A 20,902-nucleotide genomic window follows, 5' to 3' on the forward strand; every position below is an offset into this window, starting at 1 on the left:
TTAAGGGTGAGAATGTAGAGAGTGATCATATTATTTCAAAATTAAAATAGTCCTTTTGAGAATATAACCTTCAATATTTAGCTATGTAAGTGAAAGTAGGAAACAGGCAAAAACACATTTTATCAGTTTCACAATTTACCTAACAAACGTCTATATGCTTGAATATTACAAAGAACAGGCTGGAACATTCTTCCTTGCTCTTCCCCTAAGAGAAATCTGTTGCCGTATGCTGTTCAGCCTTCAGGCCGGGAGTTCCATCCCACAGTGTTTCAGCGGAGAGCTGCCAGAAGAGAATAATAACACTAGCGGTGTTATTTGCTGACACGAAGGCTAGGAATACACTTACAGCCTAGACTTGGCTTCTTGCCTCGTTAAGGCACCAAACAGCCGGGCTTACTGACAACTTCCCTGAGACACACTCGCTTACTCTAGCACTATCTAAATCTCTTTGTGTGGTGTATTGCTTTATTTCCTTCAAGGCTTTTCTCTTTTTAATCTTACTGCTCATTCGTTTTCATCCCTGAGACTAAAGGAACAAGAAGGAATACAGATCTGGTGATGTTAGCCTGACACCTGTGAACCCCAACATGAATGGGCTTCAGGCCAATCTTGAACCAAACCCCTGATCTCTCAGAAGGTGAGGGAGGCCTAGACCATCTTGCTTTTCTGAGGTTCCACGTAGATTAAAAAGCAGATATGCCTAAATAAAGTTAGCAAAGCAGGTGCTTATTTTTAACTGCTTACTATAATAAACTCTTTTAGCACATAACAATATGATGCAATATAGTTGTGCAAAACAGGATATTTACAGTGTTTATGAAAAATACCAATTCAAAATGTGTTTCAGGTAGTATGGTCAAATCATGGGTTACAAGACTAAGGTTGTCTGGTGAATGTTTTCCATTTTTCAATTCTCAGAGTGTGTCTCTGTGAATGTATGTGTAATCTCACTTCAAAAAGAAGTTTCATAGTCAAAATTTGAGGAATTCTGTGAGTGCGAATCATCAACTACAGGGCCCCGCCCCGGTTCCTCTCTTTACTCGGCCTTTCCTGAGAAGTTCTGCACTGACAATGAATGCAAATTTGATGCTCCTGCGTTCATTTCCTAGGTTTTATTAGATACTCTAAGCAGTCCATTTTCCAAAAAAGGTTAAGAACCTATTTGTCTCAAAAGTAACCTAACCTATAAAACCCAGACCAATGAAAAGAATTCCTCATTTTAAAAATTCAGAATATTCTTCTTTTATATTATAAAGTCTTTTAACCTTGCAATTTAAATTAATGTTAATATTTTTTAAATGGCTTGCTTTTAAAAAACATGTTTAATAATCTTGAAATTTGTTGTTTCACATTTCGAGAAAATGTCTCGAAATTTGTTGTTTCAAAAAAAAAATATTGTTTCTTAAATTTGCCACCTCTCTATTCCTATTCAAGAATATCTAAGATTAAAATGAGGACACAGGTTATCAGTGGTCTAAAATCCATCGTGCTACTCTGTAACTGTATGACCCTAAGAAAGTGCTGACCCTCTCTGTTCCTCAGTCCTGCATCTCTAAGATGAGATAATTTTTATTCCTTGAGTCCTTTTTAGCTTTAAGAGATTATGATTTTTTTAAGTCTGTTTCTCCACCTAATGCCATACTGTCTCTGCCATGTTTTAATACCTGAGCTCCAAAGCTATTGTCATGGCATTTTGGCCTACTCTCTCAGAAATAAAAGAAAACAAAACATTTGCTTTCTTTAACTACAACCAAAACCAGTATTTAATAAGTCTAAATATAGATTTATTTTGTCTTTGACCTGGTGGCCATGAAATATTCATTTTGTTGTCATGGTGAGCAATGTATGCCAAGTAATCACAATAAAAACTTAAAAGAAAATCTAAATGTTTTGACCCAGTTGCATTACCAGATACAAAGCTGCACGGATAGTTTAGGACACTAGATGGCGATATAAGTGCATCGCATAACAAACATCTTGCTTGGTCCAGTATTAAAATCCTATTGATTGAGGCCAGAACAGGTTAATGCATTAGTTAAAGAAACAAAGTCAAATATAATCAGGTGTAGGTATGTTAGCTAATACTCTGAATATGTTCAGTAACCCAATACTTATTGAAAGAAAGGACTGTTAAACTAGAAACTACTTTATCCTACTGTTGAGCGTATCTTCAAGCTAATTCTTTGGGTAAGAGTTGGCAATAAACACGTTTCTCATAAAATGTGCATAATTCTTAAGTTCACCTCCATTTTTGGTTTTCACTTTTTAAAAATAGCAATTGTTTAGGATGGCGTGTGCCTCACATCTATTATTCATTGACCAAGCACTATGTTCTTATCAGGAATGCGAGCCCTAAGACACTGGTGTTTTAAAGGGGAAATGGCTGACTTACTGTAAGCTGTTGACTGGGTCATTATTGACTGGCAGGCTCAACTGGAAGCACTTTGTTAGTGGATTAGGTTGCCCTGGAAATGCCTTCCTGAAACTCTAATGATGCACTTAAGGGAGGCCTCTGGAACAGGAGTAAAATGTCTTTTAGCAGGAGTGCCTTCCACCAGAGTCCTCCTGGGATGACTTGGGAGGGGCTGGGGGCGCGTCCAAAGAGATGCTCAGTAAGGAAACAACCACAGACAAACATTGCAAGTATCAATTTCTTACAGGTAAGCTAAGATAATGACTTATGGATGTAAACGGTGGGCTTTCTGTGGATGCCAGGGCTTCATGTCTTCATTTTGAAAAAGCATCATTAATTCCAGAGAGTGTTTATCTATCTACCTATTTACGTATATATTAGTATTTATTTATTTTTTAGGGGATGTGGTGGCAGGGGGATGAAAGAGAAAATAAAAAAGAGGGCATTTGAGTGAATATGGTTTAAATCAAAGGATTCAAAAAAAACCACTTTGTAGTTTGAACATTGGGGTCATTTTGTGTGCGTGTGTGTGTGTTTTTAAACAAGCTTTAGAGGGAAATTTTCCCTTCAGCTGGAATTCCATGAACAGGGCGGAGGAGGGGGGAGGTTTGCAGATTTTTCAAATAAAAAGTCACTTGTGTTTATCTCACTTCTTGGGTAGGGGGCAGGGATTTGCTGTGGGATGGTGATGGTGGTGGAGGTAAAGACAAGCAAGAAGGAAGAGGCCCTTGGAAACTCCAGACTCCATCCAGGACAGGACAGGGAGGGAAGTGGCTGCGCAGCGCTGCGTCCCCGCCCCAAGCCCCGCGCGCCTGGCAATCGCATGCCCACCGCTGGAGCGCGGCGTCCCCGTGCAGTCCTGGCAACCTGTCACCGAGGAGGACGTGACTCGGAGCTGCCTCCGCTTTCTCCAAGCCATATTCCTTTAAGATGATGTAATAGTCATTTCCCTGGATGGTTTCTTGCCTGCACTGCTGAAACAACAGCATCCGAACTGCACTGGGAACTGTGGAACCACCCAGCTCCGCCGCCAGAGAAGCCGGAGCCCCCGGCCCCCCGCTGGCATTTCTGCGCTGCCTTGGCCTTAGGCTCCCACTGGCTGCCACCTGGCTGAGAATATGGGAGTCCGTTTGCCCTTGCCGGCAGGTGGGGTGGCAACCTGGGACCCCAGCAGAGCTCGTCTTTCCATCTTTCTGCTTCTGGGCTTTCTGAAAAGCTTCTAAGTCCTGGTACCTCTTGCAACTCTCTTTTAAGGATCCTTTCCAAAGATTTTTTTTTTCCTTTTTTTTTTCCTGGGGAAGCTTTCGTTGAATATTTTCTCTGCTTTACTTCTTCAACCCAACCTTCTCTCATCACGGTTTAACTTTTTGTGACTTGTTTTAACTTAAGATACGGAGTGAATACATACGTACCTACATACATATATAAACACAAATATACATTTATATAAATACACATATATAATAATTATTTTCCAAGAGCACACCTGCCTGGCACTTTTCATTGATACCTCGGTCGTTTACCTGTTTGGGATTTGACAAGATCCAGACTCAGTTTGGCTGTGGATTCTGATTGCTTTACAAATGGTTCTTCCTATTATTATTATTTTTTCACAAGAACTGGGTCTCCAGCACTCACTAAGGTAAGCTCGAAGACTTATTGCTTTTCCTTTCCAGCTGAAAAAAAAAATTCCCTTTTAGAAGTTGAAAATTGCATGTTTCTTTTTAATGTAGTCTTACAAGTAGAATTGTTTTTCATACTAATTGCTGGAGACAGAGGCTTATGGATAAACATGTAGACACAAAATAGCATGAGAGAAGCTGTGATTTAATTGAAGAATGGCTGAGATCAGTACTTCCAGGGCTGCTTATGTAAAATAATCTCTCTCTCCCTCCCTCTATTTTTCCCTCCCTCCCTCTCTCTCTCCAGAGGACTCTCTTTTTCTGACTCATTCTGGGTTTGAGGAAATATTTTTTTCTCTTTTCCTTCAGACGGACACCTGAGTAACTGGGGACTTGGCCTGCCTTGCCTGTGAGCTTCATGGAAGATTGGATATAGATGAGTTGATTATATTCTATGAAGTAACAGCTCACTACCATCCAGGGTTTAAACTACTTTTTCAGCATCACTTCACCTGTGGACTCTGATACATTTTGCTTTCTTGGGGGAGAAAAAACTGGGATAAGAGAAGGTCATTTTTAATAGGTTAGCATCTTTTTCCCTTTCTTGCAAGTTGATACAAAGATAAGGCTGTGACTCCATTGGATTGCACCTTTAAATCAAAATAGCAGCAGCAGAAGAAAGGGACAATGGCTCTGAGTGGAAACTGTAGTCGTTATTATCCTCGAGAACAAGGGGCTGCAGTTCCCAATTCCTTCCCTGAGGTGGTAGAGCTGAATGTCGGGGGTCAAGTTTATTTTACTCGCCATTCCACATTGATAAGCATCCCTCATACCCTCCTGTGGAAAATGTTTTCCCCAAAGAGAGACACGGCTAATGATCTAGCCAAGGACTCCAAGGGAAGGTTTTTCATTGACAGAGATGGATTCTTGTTCCGTTATATTCTGGACTATCTCAGGGACAGGCAGGTGGTCCTGCCTGATCACTTTCCAGAAAAAGGAAGACTGAAAAGGGAAGCTGAATACTTCCAGCTCCCAGACTTGGTCAAACTCCTAACCCCTGATGACATCAAGCAAAGTCCAGATGAATTCTGCCACAGTGACTTTGAAGATGCCTCCCAAGGAAGCGACACAAGAATCTGCCCCCCTTCCTCCCTGCTCCCTGCTGACCGCAAGTGGGGTTTCATTACTGTGGGTTACAGAGGATCCTGCACCTTGGGCAGAGAGGGACAGGCAGATGCCAAGTTTCGGAGAGTTCCCCGGATTTTGGTTTGTGGAAGGATTTCCTTGGCAAAAGAAGTCTTTGGAGAAACTTTGAATGAAAGCAGAGACCCTGACCGAGCCCCAGAAAGATACACCTCCAGATTTTATCTCAAATTCAAGCACCTGGAAAGGGCTTTTGATATGTTGTCAGAGTGTGGATTCCACATGGTGGCCTGTAACTCATCGGTGACAGCATCTTTCATCAACCAATATACAGATGACAAGATCTGGTCAAGCTACACTGAATATGTCTTCTACCGTAAGTACAAAGGGTTCTTTTAATTTTTAATGTGTGTCAATCCTCTTAACAAATGTATATGGTCTGCGTGTTCTGTCTATACCTAAGGAACATGGTTTGGAATTCTTTTAAGTCTTGAGTTATAGCTAGAGAGTCAGAGGCTATAATTCAGCTCTCATCTCTAACCTAAGGCAACTTTTATCCAGTGAGATCACAGAATATTCAAAGGCCTCCAAAATCACAAGATAAAAATGATGTTGCTATATGCAATATGTAAAATGTAAAAAAAATCTTTTTTTTTTTTTCTTTTTTTTTGCTAGATGTTGAATTGTGAAAGTAAGGTTGATGATTACATTTTGGCTAAACAGGCCACAGGAGCTTAGTATACTCAGTGGGTGAATTACTGCTGTCTATTCATTTAGCTGGACTTTGAGGTCTATTAAGCTGGTTGCTGAAGATTTGCTTTCATCAGGGGCTTTGAAAACACAAGTGGATGTTGCAATGAATAAAGTGGTCTTGGCTAGATGGCAGTGTAGACTGCTGAAAGGTTACCTGCTCCCCCCAATTTTAAAATTTGCTTTTAAGGGTTTTACAAGTCTGCTGTTTGATTCTGCAGCTTTTTGTGCTGAGACTTGAGTTGTACTACAGACTTAATTAAGCTGAACTTCATTTAAGATCTATCTAAAAGGAACAAGATCCTTGAGAATTGTCAATCACATACCAACACCTTTAGACAGCTTACGTGATAGAATTACTGACATAAAAGGAAACCAGAGGGGGAGGAAATGAAACAATGATACTGAAGCCTTTTAAATAAGGGGTTCTTAGAGGTTAGTTCATATGCTTAAATGAAGATACCTTGCAGATTCCTCATTTTGTGATATAGCGTTATTCTAAACTATAAACTGTGAGCCATTGATCTCTGAAAGGAAAAGAGTAAATCAGCCTGCACTCTTTGGTACTTGATTTTAACTGCCAGTTTTCAACAGGCCCAGGAGTTGGGTGAAGTAAATTCCACAAGAAATATATTTCCAGTGTTAACATTTTATTTCCTCCATTCGTATTCTAACATGAATCCAGAATTCGGGATTAAAATGTCTAAATATCTTTAAACATAAAAGTAGGACTGAATTTCTTGGACCGTGTTTTTCTGTTAGTTACGTTTATTCATTTGGCAATGATGCTGGGAACCTTGGTGAAGAGGCTAGTGGGAGGCCAAGTCATTCTCTACTAAGCTACCACACATTTGGTTTCTAGAAGTTAAGACACACGTACTGCATAACCAGAACAACCTGTGGAGAAAAACGAAATCAGTGATCAGTTCAGGAGTATACTGACGTGCAATAACAAACATCATTTGGTTCATTAATCCTATCTGTGGCCTTTATCCACAATCTCTATCTTCCTTTATGACAGAGCTTACTGGCCAGACACTGTCTTCTTCGTTTTGGTAAATTTCCCACTAGTGTAGAGATAAGATTACAGCTTTTTAGATTTCTGTAGAGGAATATGACATTATCTGTTATTCTGAAGAACAAATATTTTCTCCAAACTTTCTGGAGAAGTACATTTTAGAGATAGTTTCACTGCAGCTTTGTAGTATTTACCATGCCCTCCAATTTTGAATATTTGAAAACATAGCATCATAAGAAGCTTCATCCAAATAAATGAAAACATACTGGTTATACTCTCCAAAAAGACCACATTGGATTTATAGTCACTTGCTTACATAAATGATACCCACACACTGATACTTATTTGTCTACCAGTGGCATTTCTGTGTTCATCAAAGGCTGTCCAACACTATTTCTCTTTAGATTGCTCTGCACAGGCTCCATTCTCCTGTCTGTGTCATTGCTTCTTTCTTTGTTGAATTGCTGAGAGATTGCCATGGAACAGTTTGTTCTCCATCTCTCCATGGACAGGCTAGCACAATTGCACAGGAACTTCATACTAGCAGCATATATCTTGCAAATGATATACTTCCCCTCTGTACCCAACAGCCAGAGCTAAGTGTTAACTCTTCCTCTGTCTTAGGACCAATAAAACTGACAGCTGGCTTTCTAGGGTGCATAACAGCTTCCGTGCAGCTGCTTAGCTATAATTATTTAATTAGAAGCTGCCAACTGTGCCTATATAAGCATTAATTCATCAAGCTGTTGTGCTCGGGTTAATGGGCCGAAACCATGGGAGATGCTCTAAAGCAACGAGTTGGCTGCATGCAAAGATGCTTTTCACAAAGGAACTCAAGTTCCTCCTGGGCTTAGGGGGATAAATATAGGGGGATATGAGTAGATCCTTGGATCTAAGGAGTTTGTCACTATATATATAAAGGAATTAACTCTAAGCAATCAGTCTTTTTTAATAACCCAGGAATAATGCAGAGTCACTTCGCATGGATCGATAACTCAGTAAAAAATAAACAGCAAGAAATTAGTGCATTGCATGGTGGTTCATAATCACGGGGAGAGACTTCTTGTTTCCCTGTTTGCCTATTTTTCTTCTGAGTCATCCAAGAAAAATTTGGGAGACCGTAATCTACCTATCAACCATGAATAAGTTAGATTCCTACCTCGTTTAAATTTTCATGTGGACCTAGAATTGATGGTCAACGTCAGGTAGTTTTGAGCAAGTGTTTTGTTAGCATAGAACAATAAACAATGAAAAAGTCAACAGGTGTTTGTATATGTTTAAGAGGCAGGTAATAAATGTGTTTGTCTATGTTACTCACACACCAAAATACAGGTGAAATGCTATGGATTATGATTCACTTATCTGAAACTAAAAGAGTTAGTATGAGTGATACAAGAACACAGAAAAGAAATGTCTACCCTAGGGATTGCCTTGCATAGTATTTTAGATATGTCCTTTGTTTTAATTTAAAACAATAAGAAGTTTTCTTTTTTCCTTTCCCACCCAACTGGCTGAATAACTACTTTTCAAGCATTATGTGGAAGGCGATGTCGTAAATATCAGAAAATACCTTCTTTATTCACCTCTAAATAAAATGGGAACTATGTAATCTGGAAAAGACAAGTCCTGATTTTGAACTAGATACTCAATAACAATTCACATCACTTAGGAACCAAATGACAGGTGCATGGAAATAAATGAACCTTTATTTCTAGAGCCATTTTCTGACACCCGAGAGAGTGGGAAGATTGTTCTTGGTTGGAGAGAATTATGCACATTTCCATAAGCCTACTCATAAGTGAGTTACTTCAGCCAAATGCCTGAAAGCACTAAGATTTAAAGGCATTTGCCTCTAATAAAACTGTGATAACATGACCACACAGAAGGAGTTTAATTATAGGACACTTGTCCTGAAAATATGCACCCTGATTTCTCTGAATTATAGATAGAAACACACTGATTGACCATCTTTTCAACAAATTGCAGCTTGTTAGTTCATTTTAACCTTTCTTCTCTTCTTTTTCTCACATTTAGAGTTGCTTCCATGGAAGTCTCTAAATTACCTTTTAGATGCAGGATATATATTCAGGATTATTGATTAAGATAGGCTGTTGGAAAAAAGTAGAACAAGAAATTATCTCCCACTTCAAATTCAGCTGTGTGATCTTATATTGGGGCGAAATATACAGTTTGGCCACTGTGAATAATTTAACTAAGATTGACTTTAACAAGCTTCAATAAAAGCATGCCCTTTCATAAGAAAACAGGTGGAAATGGATCTATCCTAAAATGATTCTAGCTTTTTTTCTCCTGGCTACTTGAAAGATACCAGCACAGGTTGAGCATCCCTAATTCAAAAATCCAAAATCCAAAATGCGTCAAAATCCAGAACCTCTTGAGCACTGGCATGATGCCACAAGTGGAAAATTCCATGTGTAAGTACTCAACACAAATCTTGTATCATGCCTCAAATTATTAAACATATTTTATACAATTACATTCAGGCTATGTGTATAATTTGCATATAAAACATAAATGAATTTCATGTTCAGACTTGAGCCTCAGCCCCAAGATATGTCATTACATGTATGCAAATATTATAAAATCTGAAAAAATCCAGAATCTGAAACATGTTTGGTTCAGGCATTTTGAGTAAGGGATACTCAACCTGTAATAATTTCAATTTTGATTGCCCATGGAGATATGGTATTGGCACATTCAAAGTGAAACATCAGGGATAGCAGAGTAGCCAAAATCATAAGGTATGTGAGGTTTGGTCCCTACACTACCTGCATCTCTCTCTGTGACTTCCTTCTGTTTTCTCACCTTAGCTGCTCCTCTTTCCTTCGGTTGAGTCATTCCTGCTCTCCAGTTCTTTCTCCCGTGCCATAATCAAAGCTTGTCAGGAAAAATTCTGCTCTGTCATTATACTTAGAATGCTTTCACGGCATGATGTTACTTTCCCCAGGGGTATTTGTACATAAGAGGACTTTTAATAGGTGTGAATCAGGCATCGTTTTACCCTGAAGAAAGTGTTCTTAAGATTTGAAACTTCTTAATTTCTGATGAAAAACCACAGTTTAAGTATAAGGCTTCAATTATGAAGTCAGTTTTTACCCATGCTCAGGCAGATATTGGATAATAAAGGGTAGAAACAGCAGATATATTTTTTTCTTATTTCTTTAAGATACTGTGCACTGAGTATTGGGCTCAATAGAACTGTGATATAAGCATGTTAGTAAAGTATTTTATTATACTGTTTTCACTTCTATGCCAAGCAAGAGCTGTTACCTGAGTCCAATCCCTTGTAGGAGGAGATTAAAATAGTTTCTTCCTGGGTCTGTGGCATCAGGGAAAGAATTTGGCAGCAAGAAATGTATCAATGTATGGGTGGAGAGGGGAGGTCTCTGAGGTTGCCTCTATGTGTCCTGATACATTAATATATTTGGATATATACATGATTGGAAAGAGAAAACCAAATGTTTCTAACAGCCTAATGAGGTTGGATCTAATCAAAGAAATTAGAAATGGAAGTAGCTGTGAATGTGCCACAAAGCTCCATCTGGAACACCTCCAAACACAAAACATGGAGAGGAGTGACTACGCATAGGAGGAGTGCCAGTCCATGTATAGAAAGAAGTCCTCCAGAAATGGATAGACGAATGCTCAGTTTCTGCATCACAAACTCACTGTTGCTCTTTTTCTTTCATCTTTGCTATGGCTTTTCTCAAGTATTGTATTTCTTCGCAAATCAGTTAATTTTTTTATTACAGAAATTTTCAAATGCATCCAAATGTAGAGATAATGGCATAATGAACTTTCATGTAACTATTGCCTAGCTCAAACAGTAACATTTATCACTGCAAGACCAATCTTGTTTCATCCATATTCCTACTTACTTTCCCTTCTGTCAACACTGGATGCAAACTTGAAGCGAATCCCAGACATCAATTATTTTCTTCATCCAAAAAATACTATAGTATATATTTCTAAAATATAAATGACCTTTAAAAGCAACATAACATCATTATATAATATTATACATTATACCATTATAACACACAAAATCAATAATTCTTTAATATTATCAAATATCTAGTCAGTGGTTAAATTTTCCTTATTTCCTCACAATATTCTTAAAAGTTGGTTTGTTTCAATCTAGATGCAAATGAAATCTATATATTATATTGTATTTGGTTACTAATTTTGTTTTTTCTCATAATTTAACAAATATTGCACATAACTTATATGCAACAAAGTAGTAAAATGTCCTTAAGTCTCTTAATTCCTCCCTTTCTCTTGCTCTCTTCCCTCTTCTGTTTCTGTTTTCCCTTCCTTCCTCCCTTCCCCTCCCCCCTCCCTTCCTCCCTCCCTTCCTTCTCTTTTTTATACCTTATTTGTTTCATGAAATGAAGTTGTCATGTTGAATATCCTGCATTCTGGGTTTTGCTTATTTATCTCTATGTTATCCATGATATTATTTACACATCCTCTTCAATCCTTACATTTTCGGTAAGCTCCTTAGATCTAGTCTCCAGATTTTAGAGGCTTAATCAGATTCACTTTCAGTATTTCTGACAAGAAGTCATCACAGGGGATGGCAAGTCCATTTCACAATTTGTGTTAGTGAATTGAAATGCTAAATGCTATGGAGACAAGGGAAGGGCATCTTTTTATTAGTTTTTACATATTTATCATCTGAATCAATAGCAATTGGATGTATTCTCTCTATTTTCCAAATTGATTCTGATGACAAAGCAGGCGTTCAAAGAGGCCCCTCATTTTCTCTCCAGTCATTCAAACTCTAGTATTGCACTTCCATTCTTGTCATTAGATTCTTGTCATTACCATTCAGGTGCAGTGAGCTTACCAAGATGTGCAGTGGGCCTATTGACTATGAGAATCATTTTGGGTAGAAAAGTTTGCCTTCTGGCTATTCTCATTTTACATTTGAGTATCTTTGGATTCTTTTAACTGTGCCAAAACTCTACTGAACTTATCATTTGTTTCCCAAGCCTCTTCTCTAAATGGCATCAATAGTCACTCAGTTACCCAAGGAGGAATAAAATGTAGGTGACATTCCTGATTCTTTCTTCTCCCCACTTTCTCCAATCTATAGCAAGTCCTATTGGTTCTTCTCCTTCATCTGACTGAAGTCCATCCTCTTTTTTCCATCTCTGCTGATGCTGCCTGGCCGGACCCTGAGCATTGCTTTTCTATACTATTGCAAATGAACTTAAATTGTCCTCCCCATCCCCCATCTAGTATTTTTCTCTTTGCATCTATCCTCCTTGATGAGATTTCTAAGCAGTGACTGACTACGTCACTCCTTTGCTTAAAGTTGATTATTGTCTTACAACTGCTCCGGTATTCAAATGCAAACTCTTTAAAATGAACCACATCCTTTCGTGAAATCACTTCTGCTTCCCTCCTCAGCCTCTACTATTGCCATTCTGCCCCTCTTGCATTTATAACCTTAGCCATAATAGATCTCTTTTAGTTCCTGGGTACTGTTGTATACTTGCATGTTCATTTTTTTGATGTTCCTTCTGCCTGGAACTCTGCCTCCATTTGCTTTGATTAGCTAAATGTTCAGTTTTCCATCCAGAAGTTGCTTCTTCTGGAAAGCCTTTCCTAGTCCACCATACCTGGATTAGGTACCCCTTGTCTTTGCCTCTTAAAGTCCTATTTTTCTATATCATGGTAAATATAATAATGTATTCTACTTGTTTATTTACCTGTCTATCCAACTGTAAGCTTTATGAAGACAGAAACTGTATCTGTCATGTTCATTATTATACCTGGTGCAGTGCCTGACACCAATGTAGATATAGTACTTTATAAATATTTCTTTAGAATGCATTTTTTAAAAGTTCCTACTGCAATATGCTGTTTTGGTAGATGCCACTGCCTTGAACATACTATTATATTATCTCTTAATAGAAGAACTGGGGAGCAGTGATGGTGTGACTGATGCTTTAAATAATAATAATGTTATTTTCTAACTTTAAATGAGTGCTAAACATTTTACATACTGGTTGAAATTCTCATTGAAAGGGGCTCTACCCTTAGCACCTGCACAATGATTCTAGTTCTAGGGAACTGAGAAAAGCACCAGCAGCCAAGCCTCCTGTGGTCTCCTGTTAGTTGGTTCATCCTAGCAGGAGTAAATTGAAGCTGGATGTGGCCACGTTTACGAAGCAAACCAGGAGGGACTCAGGATTCAGAAAAGAGCTGCAAAATTGATAAGTATCCCCAGTAGAAAAAGAACTCTAGCAGAAGGCAAAGTGCACTGTGAGACTGACAAAGTTGCCTTCTTAATTTTCTTACTGCCAAAGTATTCCGTTTCTTCTTCTCATCCCATAAATGTTAATTATCATTTCTTAATGCCAGAGGCAGCATAACATAGTGGTTAAGAGCATGGATTTTGGTGCCTAGAGAGCTTGAGGTTGAATCCTAGCTTTGCTACCTACTGGATACATGATCATTAGCAAATTACTCTGATGCTTCAGTTTTCTCACTTGTAAAATGGAGAGAATAACAATAGTACTTGTCACATAGGGTTGTTATAATAATTAAATGGGTTGATATATAGAAAGTGCTTAGAACAGTGCTAGGTACCTAGTCAGTGCTTTAGCAGTCTTAATAAATATGAGGACCTCTGGGAATACTGGCATGGGTGAGACAGAAGGGCTTCCTTTAAATAACATATGAGATTCTTTCTAATAGTCCTTTTGAAAACTTTGCCCGGTTTATTGATGTTAAAACTGGTTAAAACAAACAAAAAATATACAGCAGTCACTTTATAAAAAGTTTTAGCTGTTATAACTGAATCTGAAGTAAACTTCTTAAAGTCTTCAAATTCTAGCAACTCTTTACCTCATTCTGGCTATTCCACAATGGAAGTGATTCATAGAGGCTTTTCTCCACCAACCCCTCACCTTGATTTCAACCTGCAGCTTTACTGAACCTAGAGTAATATATGGTGAAATTAAAAATTAAGAATACAACTTAAATTATATATTTGATCGCTGCAGAATTAGAATAACCTTTTGTTAATATCAGCCTAGAGAGTATTCTCTTTCATGGTGACAGAAAATGGTTATTGAGTATGCCACTGATGATAGGATCATTGAAATTGCTCCAGAAATGAAAACAAGGCATTTTGCTTCACACTGTGAGTAGCTGTGTTATGTGGCATTCAAAGGAAATAAGATTGCTAATGGGATGGGAGGCTGTTACTGTGTGACCCACTCAAAAACTAACCCATGCAAAGAAATGCATATTTCTCTACTTTTATTCATCAGTTCCATTCCAAAAAAGAAAGTTATAATAATTTCCTCAGTCAAATTTACAGCAACTTTTTATTCTGAGTAAATCTGATATAATCTGATTATGAGTTAGTTGTATTAATGAAAATAGAAAGCAACTCATTGAACATAATTTGGTGGCAAAGTTAAGAGACTCTCAGCTGGGCAGATGGCTCATAATCCCAGCACTTTGGTCACTGGTAATCGCAGCACTTGGGGAGGCCGAGGCAGGTGCAGCACCTGAGTTAAGGAGTTTGAGACCAGCTTGGCCAACATGGGGAAACCCCATCTCTACTAAAAATACAAAAATTAGCTAGGTGTGGTGGCAGGTGCATATTGTCTCAGCTACTCGGGAGGCCAAGGCCGGAGAGTCACTTGAACCCGGGAGGTGATTTTCTTAAGCTTAAGCACTCATTTACATCAGTTAAAGACATTTTCCTATGGGCATATGCCTGCAAAATTACACTGTAATTCAAACGGAGAATAGAATTCAGTTTTTATTAATTCTCTTTCTAGTCAACTAGGTGAGTTTTTTTTTTTTTTTTCCTTAAACAGAGGGATATCTGTGTGGAGTTTTTCAATTTTGTCAAGCTGCAACAAAATAAAATTTATTAATTCCTATTTGCCCAATAAAGTATACCTCAGAAAATGAGCGGTTTCACTTGGCTTTTCTGAATAGATGTTTCTCTGGGACAGAGAGGTAATAACTGATAATATAATGTGTGGTATTTTCAACAATTTTAGGTCGACTTTGGATGCTCAAAAATATAAAATATTTGTTTGGAAAGATGTTATTGCTTCACACTTATTGAGGACCTGTGTTATATGAAGTTCTTTTCTGTAGGCCTGTTCAGGTGAAATGGGTGGAAAATGTTATATCTGTATGCAAAGAATCAGCATTCTGATTCACAAACTCTTCATGTTAATGATTTTCTAGTACTTCTGCACGATCTGCCAGGGAAGTGATTAACAATCTGCATATACTTCATTGATTGGAAACTGCAGGCACTTCAAACCTTCCTTCATCTGCACCCTTACATATAGACCAAAAAAAAAAAAAAGTAATGAAGTGTAATTTTGTTTTCTTACACATCTTGACATTTTTTTCATCAAAATGACCTTCTTTAATAGGCAGATTTAGGTCTAGCCTCAGTTACTTGCTGAGAGTTCTGTTTGCTACTTTCCGGGTATGTGAGTACACGAGAGGCACCATGACCTTGTGGTGCGCTTTGCTCTTGTGCGTGTTAGGTTCCTTGACATAATCCAACACATGCAGTGGTGGGCTCTTATACGTCTTCTAGAAATACCTATTGAACACCTACAGTGTGCCTACGATTACACAAAGCTCCAATAATTCACCTGTGTACAGAAGCGTATGGTCAATGTTGTCATGGAGCATATGGTATAGAAAGAGATTAGAATAGTACATGGGAAATTTCGATCTAGTGTGATGATGAAGTTTAAACTGATACGAAGATAAAGAAGTAGCTCCTAGTTGGAACTTGGGGTTTCAGGAAATTAAAACCGATTTAATATTAATACTTAGAGAAAATACTTAAATCTTTTTTGCATTTGTTGACTTTCAGATACTAGCTGGTGGGTGGAGTTATAAAAGTTATATCCTAGGAGGCTTAGGAAACCTTTAAGATTACTAACAATCATTTTATTTCTCATTTAATTAGATTTTTTTCCAGTGGTATCTGTGCAAATGATATTATTAATAGTTATGCCAGGAACCAATATCATATATATTTTTGAACTCTTCAGGATTCTCTTCCATTCAAACTTTTGTATTTTAAAAGTGCTTATGCCAAATCAAGAGTCCAAATGATAGCCTGGATGACCAGTAATTGATTTTAAGAGTACTTTATATTTGTAGTATCCTTTTATAATGATTATCAAAATGGTATATATCATCATTATTAGTATTTTAACTTTAAGCATTACTGATTTACCTTGCCAATCTCATGCACAGATCATTGTAAGCAACTACTACAGTGCTGAACACTCAGGAGGTGCTCAATAAAAATTTGTGGAATGAATAAATAAATTAATAATACCACATTTGAAAGCAAGGAAATGTGACATGTAACATAAATGAGATTTGCCCTCATTTTACTTGATACGTACTTTTAATCATGAATATACCCCATGAGTGACAGTAAAATATGGTTGAATACCCTAACAGCATCAAATTCATCTGGATAAAAGCCTTAGTTAGTTTACTTCCTATCAGGGCATACTTGGACACGTGTCTTTACTTCCTAACACATCAGACTACCTCCCTGCACATAAAAGGGGGTTGAGCCAAGGTCATGCCATCTTGTTAGCTTTGTTTTTATCAGTAACTAGGCATTTTATCTCCCAGTTTTTTTGTTTTTTTTTTTTTTTTGACAGAGTGTCTCTCTGTCTCTCAGACTGGAGGCTGGAGTGCAGTGGTGCGATCTCGGCTCACTGCAACCTCCACCTCCCGGGATCAATCTATTCTCCTTTCTCAGCTTCCTGAGTAGCTGGGACTCCAGATGCCCGCCACCATGCCTGGCTAATTTTGTATTTTTAGTTGAGATGGGGTTTCACCATGTTGGCCAGGCTGTTCTCCAACTCCTGACCTCAAGTGATCCACCCGTCTTGGCCTCCCAAAGTGCTGGGATTACAGGCATGAGACACGGTGCCCAGCCTCTCTTAGTTCTTTTAATTCATCTTAAAAATGTTTGGAACCAGCAGGAGAAACAGAGCAGATGGGCACTGTTAAGAGTGATGCTGCCTGCTGCCGAAACAGAAGTGCAGCAGCTACCCACTGGTCTAACTCTGCACTGTTAACTACACATACTTCATGACCCGAGAGACAGAAAAAACACATTACAACTCTTATTCCTCTAGTTCCTTTGGTCCGCTCACCTCTCCTGCCCCTTCTTTAGGCACACATCTATTACACTGGCGTTTTGATGGTTCTTACAACAGGCCAGCCTCTCTCCCACCTCGAGGGATTTGTTTTACCTCTCCCCCAACCACTCTTCCTTCCACTACTCATTTTTCTGAGACCTACTCACTCTTCAGGGTCAGACTTCAATGGGTTTTCCTTGAAGAGGCCTTCTGCTGCCATCCCAGCTGAAGTAGCCCATGTTTCCCTAGTGATGTGTATTGCCAGCTGAAGTAGCCAGTGTTTTCGTAGTGATGTCTATTTCCTAGTGATGTACCTTATTTGTTTGCATCCTAGTACTGTTCACATGTGTAATTATTTTCTTGATTTACTAGTTTATTCTCTCGCTGTATATATAAACTGTAAGCTTCATGGAGGCAGGAGCTATATTTGTCCTATTCTTTTGTATCCTCAACACCTAGTATAGCGCCTTATACATAGTAGACAGTCAATAAGTTATTTTTCTCTATTCTTCCCTCCCCACCATGTTAAATTATAATAATAGAATTTCCTCTCATGAAGGCAGCAGATTATACATATATTTATGTGTGTGTGTGTTTATACATGCACACTTACTATATACATGTATGTACATATATACATGTGTAATAGCTGGCTTGTTATAGAAATGAACGAGATAAAAAAAAGAAGGGGCAACTTAAATCTTGAGAGAGAGGATAAGAGATGTGCATAGGAGTGGGGAAAGCCACTTTGCTGAGTCACGTACCTCAGGTACTTATGTTATATGACAGGAATGGTGGATCTATGTAACTGCATCATAAAACACTGAGTAGCAAATAATACCACATATTTAAAGTGACCATGTTTCTTATTAGATGTCTGCTATTAAGGCAGATTTTATGCTAGCTTGAGTGAACATCTAGAGAATGTCTTAAGGATGGGCAATGAAGAAGAGAGACATTAAATCTGATTTTTTTGTTTTTTTGTTTTTGAGGCAGAGTCTCCCTCTGTCACCCAGGCTGGAGTGCAGTGGCATGATCTTGGCCCACTGCAACCTCCACCTCCTAAATTGAAGCAATACTTCTGCCTCAGCCTCTGGAGTAGCTGGGACTACAGGCACATGTCACCACAGCCGGCTAATTTTTGTATTTTTAGTAGAGACAGGATTTCACCATATTGGCCAGGCTGGTCTCGAACTCCTGACCTTGTGATCCGCCTGCCTCAGCCTCCCAAAGTACTGGGATTACAAGCATGAGCCACCACACCCGGCCTAAAGCCACTTTTTTTTTTTTTTTTAACAGAGTTGCAAAAGCATTTATATATCAATAGTCAAAATAAAAAAAATTAGTATTTTTAATGGGCAAATACATTTTTATTATTTAAATCATTATAAGATTATTGATTAAAGAAAAAGTAATAATGTGGTGTGGATATAAAACATCAAAATAAGATGCATAACAACTATATTCCAAGGGCCTGGAGGGGAAAAATGAGGATACGCCATTGTAAGATTCTTATGTGCACGAAGTGGTATAATATCACTTAGAAGTAGATAGCAGAAAGTTAAAAATGTATGCTATAAATTCTGAAGAACTCACTCAACTAATAAAACACAGATATATAGCTAATAAGCTTATAAAGAAATAAAGAAGATAAAATGAAAAATAGGTTTTAATAGAACCGTAGCACCAGCCCTATATTTTTATAAAATTGAGTTTCATACATCCAAGATATGGGTACATTTGGATCTCCTCGACTTTTGCAATAATTGTACCCTTATGGCATGTAGGCCCTAGCCAAACGAATTAAAACAAATGTCTTATCCAAGTCCTGTAAACTGCAATGCTGGATAAAAATGTGAAGTATTATTTTTTATATGCTAGGCTGTATACTTTATAAAATCAACTTACTTTATACAATTAGAGCATCCTGAGGTAGAGAGGGGAGGAATTCCATGACTTCATGATGCAGTTTCCTGACTTTGAGTTGGTAGGCTGTAAATGAAGTCTGAGGCGGAAGACAACATATAGGAGCTTTTAAAGTGGTGCTGTTTTGATTGAAGTGAGAATTAGGTAAGATGTTCCTCCCTGTTTCCCATTTCTTCCTTTTATCTTGGTGGTCCTTGAGGCAACTCCAGGAAACCTAGGGCTCAGTGTAGGTGTTTGAAAAGAACCTGACCCAGATATTCTAAATAAAAATATTCTTATTCTAAATAAAAAGCAAGAGAACCTGGCTTTTCACATTTTTGTTCGGGTTCGTAGTAGTGTGTTCATTTTAATTTGTTTTGTTTTCCTTTGACTTATATTTAGTTATCAGAACAAGTCTATATGAAGGCAATTGTTAGGAAAATTAAACATCAAAAACAAATTAATTTTGATTCTATCTTTTGGATCTTTCTGAGAATGTCACATTAATTATTCACTTTACATTTATTTTTTTGCTAACAGCACAAACAATAGGAGTTATTTCTATTGAAAACAGAGTGTGGAAAATGGTTTCTGCAATTGACCTTAAATACTTTCTATCTAGTAGTTTGGAATTATTTTCTATATAATAAATAAAACCTAAGGTTGGCATATTATTTTATTGGAACAATCTAATTTTTTTTCCCTCCAAAGGGCTTAGAAAACTGTGGTAAAATCTCTGGTTAAAATGGCATATTCTATTCTGTCATGAAGAATTAATTGTAAACAAAAAAATCTATTTTGGGTGTGTTTGCAAATAACACCTCATACCAACCCTATTCTTCTTTATAAACACAGCAGGAACACTTTCTTTTTATCATAGCTATATTTTTATATTTTTTATCGTCTGTAATTTGCCTTGGTAATTTAATTCTTTTTGAGAAAACAAGTTTTCTTCCAACCAATGAGATAAAATATAGTCAAATAATTGCTGTCTTTACTTGCCACCTAAGTAGCAAGTATTCCTCCTGACTCCAGATAGAAATAAAGTGTAGGTATGCTATGGTATGTATTTACATTCTGAGATGTTAGCAATGATCATAGCTATCTTTCTTAAACATTATGTCCTGTATCATGTAACACATTTCCCATTTAATCTCCACAAACCCCACAATGGTAAGCTGGGGCTCAGAGAAGTTTAACTTAACCAAGGTCACACTCTTAGGTGCTGCTTCAGAATTTCCACACAGTAGAACCTAGTAGTATCCATCTGGCTTTAAGTTTAAGAAAAATTCATAGGTTCATATTAAGAATGGGGGGTAGATTGTTGAAGATCGGGGTGGTGGATGGAGCTGAACTTCAAAGTAATTGTCTCTACCCCTGGACCCACATCAATGCCATGTATTATAATAATTGGTGCAGGCAGAATTCAAACTCCAATTGCCCTGACCCGAATTCTGGCATTCTTCACCATCATGCCATACCACAGAAATACCAGATGGCAATGCTATCTTTTTCCAACTGCCAAAGCAGCTATTCAAGGGAACCACCTCACAAGATAAAATGAGAAGCCCACATAAAGCCTCCAGTAGGGTGTGTGGATGGGAGAAGGTGCTTAACATGGCTGATTTTTTTCATCTTTTTCCTCTTCAAATTTCAAGTTTTATGAACACAATTTTCTCATGATACAGCTTTTAAAAAAACTGAACCAGATTGGGCCGAAATCTGACAATCTGTCCTCAGTTACCCACACAGAACTTCTGGGATACAATCTCTTCTCCCAGTGACTCCTACACAGGATTATTTTTAAGAATCAGATTTCCTAGGTACCACAGATATGAAAAGGCACAGAATTTCATAG

General features: G+C 37.9%; 1 protein-coding gene across 4 annotated transcripts in view; it reads left to right on the plus strand.

Annotated features, from left to right (window-relative positions):
• Nucleotides 1–20,902, plus strand: part of KCTD16 (potassium channel tetramerization domain containing 16) — a 303,937-nt gene that overhangs the window by 30,573 nt on the left and 252,462 nt on the right. For 2 of the 4 annotated variants that reach the window (XM_032243348.1, XM_032243261.1), the window contains exon 3: nucleotides 4,405–5,554. In XM_032243348.1, the coding sequence (XP_032099239.1) occupies nucleotides 4,723–5,554 (832 nt within the window). In that variant the 5' untranslated portion in view covers nucleotides 4,405–4,722. Of the gene's footprint in view, nucleotides 1–3,086; nucleotides 4,056–4,342; nucleotides 5,555–20,902 lie in introns of those variants that run through there. The other 2 variants (XM_032243173.1, XM_032243083.1) reach the window with 2 other exon arrangements.

This window comes from Sapajus apella, unplaced genomic scaffold (assembly GCF_009761245.1).
Source record: "Sapajus apella isolate SASKATOON/1434 unplaced genomic scaffold, GSC_monkey_1.0 scaffold1, whole genome shotgun sequence".
Taxonomy (NCBI): domain Eukaryota; kingdom Metazoa; phylum Chordata; class Mammalia; order Primates; family Cebidae; genus Sapajus; species Sapajus apella.